This window comes from Melanaphis sacchari, unplaced genomic scaffold, assembly GCF_002803265.2.
Source record: "Melanaphis sacchari strain LSU unplaced genomic scaffold, SCAv2.0 Contig428_pilon_pilon, whole genome shotgun sequence".
NCBI classification, from domain to species: Eukaryota; Metazoa; Arthropoda; class Insecta; order Hemiptera; family Aphididae; genus Melanaphis; species Melanaphis sacchari.
In genome coordinates, this window is record NW_020271274.1 from 21,759 (window position 1) to 31,126 (window position 9,368).

Sequence of the window (9,368 nt, forward strand, 5' to 3'; positions counted from 1 at the left end):
GTAACAAAATCTCCGCCTTGAGACAAACGAAATCAGGAGGAATACTAATCCAAGTGTCAGGTGGGTCCCCAGCAACAGATGTAGTACGTGCAGAAGTCTCAAGAATAGTTGAAACAGACACAGTGATAAGAACACCCAAACAACAATCACTTGTCGAGTTCCGAGGTCTAGACTCCCTCACAAATAGTGACGAGCTTGTCAAAGAAGTAGCCCTAAATGCTGACACCACGCGGGAGGCGATAAAAGTTCTCAGCATGAGGAATACATATGGTGAAACGCAATCTGCTCTGGTACTTATGCCATGTGATAAAGCGGCGAAGATTACTAAAGCTGGACGTTTTCGTGTGGGATTGGTATACTGTAGCACCAGAATATGTAAAAAACGAAAACGGTGTTTCCGGTGTTTAAAATTTGGGCACGAGTCTAGCGCGTGCACAGGACCAGATAAAAGCAATTGTTGCAGACGCTGTGGTATCCCAGACCATCTAGCAGTCGACTGTAAGGCGAGTGTAGATGATGCGGCTGACTTCAGGCGCTCCTTATTACAAGATCCGCCTCCGACAAAATGATAAAATTCCTACAAATTATATTACAAGATCCGCCTCCGACAAAATGATAAAATTCCTACAAATTAATCTTAATTGCTCCAAAGCAGCCCAAGCTTTGGTCAGTAAGACTGCCGATGACCTAAATATCGACATAATCCTGATATCCGAGCAGAACCAAGCATGCGACAAATCATGGATGCAAGATCAATCCAAAAAATCAGCCATAATAAACCACAGCCGAGTACATATAGAAGAAATTGGTAAACCGGACATGGGCTTCGTCTGGTGCAGACTGGCGAACACTAAGATATACTCGTGCTATTGGACACCGAGACCATACATAGCTGCCTTCACAGATTTCCTTAGACGGCTAGAAACAAGCATTCGATCCAGCTCCTGCGAAGTCATCGTATGCGGAGATTTTAACGCCCATCACACCTTATGGGGATGTCGTACGAATGACAAAAAAGGCGATCTTCTTGCCGACATGATCCAGGCACTAGGAATGGTAGTATGTAACAAGGGAACGAAGGCAACATTCCAAAGCAGCAACCGATCGTCCATAGTTGATGTTACATTTGCGACCCAGCACACAGCAGTCTCCATCACAAAATGGGTTGTCCTGGAAGAAGTATCGCTTAGCGACCATAATTATGTGCACTTCTGTGTAGAGGGCAATGCAGAACCCGATGTTCAGCCATACACAAACATTAAAGTGGTCCCGTCCAAACTAAAGGAATACCTAGACTCAAACCCACTCCCACTGAGTTCTAACACACAGGATGTAGATGCGTTAGCCACTAGGCTCTCGGATACTATAATTCAGATATGTAGCTTCGAACACAAACCGCGAGATGGAAAAACAAGAAGATCGGTGTATTGGTGGTCCCCTGAACTGAGTAGCTTACATAAGGATGCCAATCATCTAAGAAGAGTCCACAAGCGAAAAAGGAAGAAAGTCGGTCAGGAATTCTGCTTAGTTGAGGCAGAAGCAGCGAAGACGGCCAAAGCCGCTCTGTGCAAAGCAATTAAGCGCGCGAAAGAAAAAGCCTGGACGGATCTATGCGACCAAGTTCAGCGGGATCCTTGGGGAAAGCCCTATAAGTTGGTCATGGGTAAACTAAGCAGAAATACGAAAATCCCCGGAATCAACACTCCAGGTCGTGCTCAAATGATTATTCAAGGTCTATTCCCAGTAAATGAGGAACGATATATGACCCGATGGCCACAAGACCCACCAGAAAACGCCTACTTCTCCATCACGGAGCTTAGAACTGCTGCAAGCCAATTGAAGAACTCTGTTTCCCCAGGCCCAGACAGAGTCCCAAATGAAGCAATGAAAATATTATGCAGATCACATCCAGAGGTCTTACTCACCTTGTATAATAAATGTATTTACCAAGGCCGCTTCCCAAAACCGTGGAAGAGGGCGAGACTAGTCCTCCTACGGAAAAGTGATAAACCTTTAGATAAAGCGTCTTCATACCGTCCGCTATGCCTTCTGGACTCCTGTGGCAAACTATTTGAAAAGCTCCTCGACAACCGCATAAGAGAACACCTGGAATCAACGAGCGGCCTAGCCGACTCACAATACGGCTTCAGAAAAGGACGATCCACCATCCACGCTATTCAGAAATTAATGTCTATAGTACACAACTGTGGCAAGAACGTAAGAGTAGGCGTTCTCACCATTGACATTAAAAATGCTTTTAACACTGCGTCATGGAACATCGTAATACGGGAAGCATATGCAAAAGAAATACCCCCGTACCTCTGCAGAGTCCTCGACGACTACTTAAACGAACGAAAACTCCAATACAACTATGGTGGACCTGAAAAAATAGATAATATTACAAGCGGCGTTCCACAGGGTTCGGTCCTCGGACCAACTCTATGGAACATCCTGTACGATGGATTACTACGCGAAACCCTACCGGTTGGAGTACAGTTTATAGCCTATGCAGACGATCTGGCATTAATAGGGGAAAGTAAAGACACCTTCGAACTCGAAAAAATGCTGTCTGCGGGTGCAGAGATCGTGAGGACCTGGTTGTCGAACAACGGTCTACAACTAGCAGTCGAGAAGTCCGAGGCAATAATCCTCACAAACACGAGAGTCCGCAACGACTTCACAATGATGCTTGGAGGCACTCGCATAAACGGTGCTAAACATATAAAATATCTTGGCATAAACTTGGACACTAAGCTAAAATTCACAGTACATGCTAACCACACAAGCACTAAAGCAGGAAAAGTAGCCAATAACCTCGCCAGAATCCTACCAAATATTAGTGCTGCGAAGCCTAAAAAGAGAAGACTGCTCGCAAACGTAATGCACTCAATTATACTATACGGCTCCCCTATCTGGGCACACAAAATGAGTACAAAAGGAAAAACCGAATTAGCGAAAATACAAAGACGCGTAGCACTGAGAGTGGCATCGGCTTACTGCACTGTTTCCTACAATGCAATACAGATAATAGCAGACATGCCCCCAATTGCTCTAATGGCCATCGAGAGACAGGATATATTTGAAAATGCCAGGAGGGAAGAGGCAAGGAAAAAACTGTTAAGAGATTGGCAATCAGAGTGGGACGCGGCAGAAAACGGCAGATGGACCCATCGACTGATCCCCAAAGTGGACCCGTGGTTCAACAGAGCCTTCGGTGAGGTCAACTACAGGCTTACCCAGGCTCTTAGCGGACACGGATGTTTTCCCTACTACCTCCACCGTTTTGGGAAACTAGATTCACCGTCGTGCTGGTACTGTGGCCACGAAACAGATGATGCGTTCCACACTTTTTTCGTGTGTGACGCGTGGCATACAAGGCGTGCCAGAGTGAACCTGATATTAGGACGGGAGATCACGCCAGACAACCTAACCGAAATGATGCTGTCAAGCAAAGACGCATGGACCACAATAAATGATTTCATCAACGAGGTTCTCCATAAAAAAGAAAATGAGGAGCGAAGACGTCAAAACGTACACCATATAAATAATAATTAGTTAAGTTTACTTATGTACGCCGAAGGCAAAAAACCGAGAGAGGAGTAGGGGCCTCTCACCTTTTGTTGTATTCCCCCCCATATATGTGTATCCCTTGGTGCTATTGAAATATTTACTCAATAAACGATGATGACTGGGGGGTGTAATGACTAACGTCGGTTCCACCCCCAGTTATTCAATAAAAATGAAAAAAAAAAAAAAAAAAAAATTTAAAGAATCGTTATTGTTATGTTGGGGCTGATTATTAGTATGTAAATTTTGAGCAGCTTCGGAATAGGTTTTTCGTGTATTGTTTGGTTTATTTTGGCTTTCATATTTAGAAGTATTACCAGTGGGTTCTTGTACATTAGTTTCTAAGATTGTATTATTATGATTAGTCTTCTCTTTTGTTATAAAAGATGATTTTCGTTTGGGTTGGATGCCTTGATAAAAGGGACATCCTCGGTAACTGGCAGGATGCTGTCCTTTGCAGAGAACACATTTGGGTGGTTGATCGATTGGCTTTTGGCAATTTTCAGTCAAATGTGATTCGCTACATTTAACACAGCGTGGTTGGTGATTACAATATGTTTTCGTATGGCTGAAATTTTGGCAACGTTGGCATTGGATGAGATGCTGACGAGGACGGGGTTCTTCTACTTTAATTTTTGAGAAACAGATAGAAGATAGCTTGAAAATTTCGGAGTTGTGTTGATCGGGTTTCAGATCGACAAAGAAAAGAGGAAGTGGCTTTTTAGTTTGCCATTGGGGAACATTTACTACTTGGACTACTGAGTAACCATGCACTTCCAGTTCATTTTTAATATAATTTATATTAGTAGTGTGATGTAGATTACGGATAACCACACGGAAAGGTTTTTCTTGTTGGAGTTGATATGTGTGGAAATTAACGTTTTTTCTTTTAAGAAGTGTATTACATTTCTATACCCATCAGAAGTGAGTGTCTGAAGTCGTAATTCATTTAAATTACTTTTGCATGTGTTACGTACCGTGTTATTTTACACATATATATTATACGGAGAGGTGATGTGTATACCGATGGGATAATATATTCAAACAGTGTAGTACCAACGGATAGGGCGAACACCTGTACATCGTGATATTTAATATAATGAATAAGACATGATCACACGTCCTGGACTTCTCAGAAATGATGAGTAAACGATAGTGTTAACATTGTACTATTTAATTTGACAATTAAGACTTGATCACATGTCTTGTAATTCTTAGAACCGATGAAATCGCAGGAAAGGCACCCAACTGAATAATAAATTTAATTTAGAGAGCTCCTTTAGGTCATCGGAAGTCACCACCTCTCCAGTCAACACTCTTGACGGTTAACCATATATAAGGGAGACCAGGGCAAGAGCTCAGCAGACGGTTAGGGATATTCGAGACGCTCAGAGGCAGGTCGTAACACCGCTCACACCATCTTGTGCTTATAAAATTGTATTTTTGTACGAGTTAATTGTATTAAATAAAGACTTAATCTTTTAACTTGCAAACATTAGTATTTCTATTTCTACGTTGAGATATGAATCGACGTTGACATAAGGGACGCAACACATGTAAAATCATTAGAGCCAATTACAGTTTTTATTGCGTTACAGAAACCATTATAATTTATAGTTGATTTAATCAATATGGGAGAGATAGTGTATGGGTTTTAGTTTCGGATAAATTGATATTTGGTTGATCAGTATCCATATTATTCGTATCGTCGTCAAGAGGATTTAATACGGTGTACTTATTGAGTGGTTTGAGATGAATTACGGCTGATTGCTTTTGTTTGGGGGATAAGCTAGTAGAGAGTTTTTGTTTTTTATTTACATGTGGTGATTTGGGTTCAACTGTTATCCAGTCGGTGACATCATTATTACCATCAATTGCGTTATTGCACTGTTGGTTGTTTGTATTAGTTGTTTTTAGAACAGTGTTACGATTTACAACTTTAATTGGAGTTATCGGTGTACGCTTATCTGTTTTATTTATCACGGCGATCGGTGATGTCAGCGGCGACTAATTGTTATGTAACATTGTATGATGTGACTTGTATTATTTGCGGTGAATATAGGTAATTTATATAAGTGAATATTACCTGGGGGGGTCGTTAGACCCCCAAAGTTTGAGCGTTCTTCAGAAAGTTTGAATCAATGATTTTCTCTGTTTTGAATGATAAAAATTTGAAGAATCGATGAATTTGCACAAGAGTATAAATGAAATAACAAGGAGCGTAATAGGTACATGCGTACACGATGACTGCCTACGAGTGACTGAAGGCGAATATTTTATCCGGAAAAAACGACACTACTGTAGTTCAAAAATTCACCACATGAGTACACTAGTGTCACTTTTCCACTGATACGAAAATAATACTCATTAAACAACAATAGTGTCACTTTTTCAGTTACTCCAAGACCGTTTTAGAATATAGAGTTGATTAAGTTAAGAAAACTATCATATTTCGAGTTAATTTTTTTTATTTTGTGATACACGTCAAGAAAAACGTCACATTTAGAGTTCTGCCACTTTACTTATTCAGGTAAGATGAAAATCAAATATACATCCGAATTATAACCCGTTATATATCAAAATGTGTCATTCTTCTTTTAAACAATATTATTTATATTCTGTTACAAATCAAAATATGTCACAATAGTAATAACGTTTTACTTATTTTTTTTACAAAAAACAAAGGTTCCAGTTTTTATTTCAAGTTGTGACATTTTTCTAGTTTAAATTCATGATAATATTATTTCATTAAACAATAATTATTAGTATTTTAACACACTTTATGTTTTAACTTTACATTTAGCTATGTCACAAACAAATCGAAATCGTTTAATTTTAAGATTATCAAAAGAAAAAATAGCCAATGGCAGTTAAATTGGTTCTAAAGAAAGTAATCATAATTTATATTGTATTTTAATAATAATATTATAGCTCCTTTAGTATAACTGTTTTAAAAAAAGGGTAATTTAAAATTGTATTAAATTATAGTTTGGTCACCAGGAACAAAGGAAGGCCTAGAATAATATGATATTGTTGACCAATTACATATAAACCAAGGTAAAATTTTAAAAATTGTATTTATATCACAATTCTTTCATAAATTTAAAAACTACATTATTTGTTTAGATGTTGCAATTCCTCCTTTGGAACCTAATAATATTATACCTGTTATACAAAATTACAATAATGATTCTAGTAATTACGAACAAAGTGTTGAAGTTCATAATATTATGATAGATACTGATATAGTTATTAATGAAAATTATAATATCCTATCCAGTACTTCTGATCAAAGTAAAATATAAAATACCTATACCCAGTGCCGTCTTAAGGCATTGGCTCGTAGGGCCCGGGCCCGGGGCCCCGAAATTTTAAGGGCCCCAAATTCACATAGATTACATTATTTACCGAATATCATAATTTTACATTTTTTTGAATGTTTTTAATATAAATCTCGAACGAAAAAATATTTAAATTAGCTTTGTATCAAAATAATACAATTTGATTAATTTCTAAATTTTATTGTTATTTCTGGTCCACATTACACGTACATTATTTTTACGTGCGCTATGTTATCGGTTATTTCGATTTGTTTACGTAGAAGCACATAGAAGTATTGCGAGTGCTATTTATAAAATAATATGAAATATCTTATCTTATAAGCTGTAGCGTCGACGCCGTCGTCAATCGTCATTGTTGACTGTACAGCTGCAGTTCATAGAACATTACACACACATATAATCGGATAATTCACATAAATATCTACATTTTTGCTCGTGTGCGTTTAATTTTTAATTCAAAAAAAATTTGTCTTACGTAAGTAAACTTTACACTTACCTTAATATTTATTATTTTCTTTATTATTATAATTATAAATTAATAAATTACACACTCAACTAAATAGAAAATAACAATTTAAGAACGGTTCTTAATTATGCGTTTATGACGAAGAAAATAATCAATGTGTAACTGTGTAAGAATGATTGTTGAAATGGAGGTGCTGAACCTCAATAATTAAATCTGATTGTGTGAAAAATATTAGGTTTTTAACGATTGTTTTTCTTTCTATTATTTCTACATCACCAGTGATTGACAATTTGCCGACCGTGAATCGTATTCAGTTCCTGTGTACCTATTATTTTATCTATGATATATTCGATACGCTCAAGACGAGAGTTTATTTAAAATTATTATTTAATTTATTAAAAATGTTGCGAATTTGATACAAACTGTTTCCTTAGTATTATTATAAAATAGGTATTTAATTTGTCATATGACGTAGTCATGTAGGTCTAGTAGTTACTGTTTAAAATTGATAGAGCAGAATCGAATATTTGTAGAAGACGACTGTATTTTTTCCAGATGTTCTAACTATCGACAAAAATATTGTCATTTCAAAATGTCAAAGCGTTCATATCCTAGTGGTGCTTCAAAGAGGCAGAGAGCAATCGTAAAAGAAATCAACGAAAAAAAAATCATAAATTCTTTACCTAAGCTTACAGATTTTTTTTCTTCTGTTCCTCCCAAAGAAGAAACTAATTTAGTTTTACCAATATCCCAAGAAACGATAACAATTAACCAACAATCACAAGTATCTCAAAATCCTACTTTAAGCCCTAATAAATATTTCGTTGATTCTCCAGAAACAGTTGAGGACAATTCATTAGTATCAAATGATCCCGGAAATCGGAATACATTAACTGAGGAAAAACGAAATATGTATATTAAAAAAGGTTCCAAATTTTTTCAAAATAAAGATAGTGACTTTTTAAATTCCACACGAAATTATACAGAATCAAATGGTAAAATTAAAGTGAGACACTTAACCAAGTCAATATTCACTCGTCAACTAAAAAATGGTGAAAATGTCGATAGATCGTGGCTTTTATATTCTCCCTCGAAAAAAGCTTTGTTTTGTTTTGTATGTCGTCTCTTTTCTTCTACAAAAACTGGATTTAGTTGTGAACAAGGATTTAATGACTGGAAACATGTTGATACGGTTGTCTTGGAGCATGAAAATAGCTTAATGCACAGAGAATCTGTCATGACTTTTTCTGTTAGGACCAAAAATAATGGTCGCATAGATCAAGAAATATCTTATCAAATAAACTTAGAAGTAAATTATTGGAAAGAAGTATTAAAGAGAATTGTTGCTGTAATAAAATTTTTGTCGTCACGAGGAATTGCGTTTCGCGGAGAAAATCAAATAATTGGATCTCAACACAATGGGAACTATTTGGGCTGTTTAGAGTTAATAAGCCAATTTGATCCATTTCTTTTAGAACATTTAAATAAATATGGAAATCAAGGCAAAGGAAATCCTTCATATTTGTCAGCTAATATTTGTAATGAATTTATTAACATAATGGGGAGACAAGTGCTAAATGCAATTCTTTCGGAACTAAAAGTGGTTAAATATTATTCAATTAGTGTTGATTCCACTCCTGATCTTTCTCATATTGATCAAATGACATTCATTATTCGGTATGTTAATGATGATACTCCAGTTGAACGTTTTTCGGAATTTATTCCTATTGATGAACATGGATCTGAGTATTTATTTAAAGTTATTTTATCTTTTCTTGAAAAAAATCAGATTAGTTTGAATAACTGTCGTGGCCAGTCGTATGACAATGCTGCAAATATGTCAGGACAATATGCTGGTCTACAAGCTAGAATAAAAGAAAAGTGTAATTTTGCTATTTTTATTCCATGTGCAGTTCATTCTTTGAACTTGGTAGGGGTTCGTGCAGTAGAATGTGTTATGGAAGCAGTAAGTTATTTTCAATTTGTACAAAAAT

The 9,368-nt window shown here is 36.8% G+C and overlaps 1 protein-coding gene across 1 annotated transcript; it reads left to right on the top strand.

Annotated features, from left to right (window-relative positions):
* Positions 1 to 7,966: 7,966 nt before the first annotated feature.
* Positions 7,967 to 9,340, top strand: LOC112597497 (the record flags this gene model as incomplete). The annotated part of the gene is made up of 1 exon (XM_025343570.1): positions 7,967 to 9,340. A coding segment is annotated over exon 1 (1,374 nt), but the record flags the coding sequence as incomplete, so codon positions are not given.
* Positions 9,341 to 9,368: the final 28 nt, after the last annotated feature.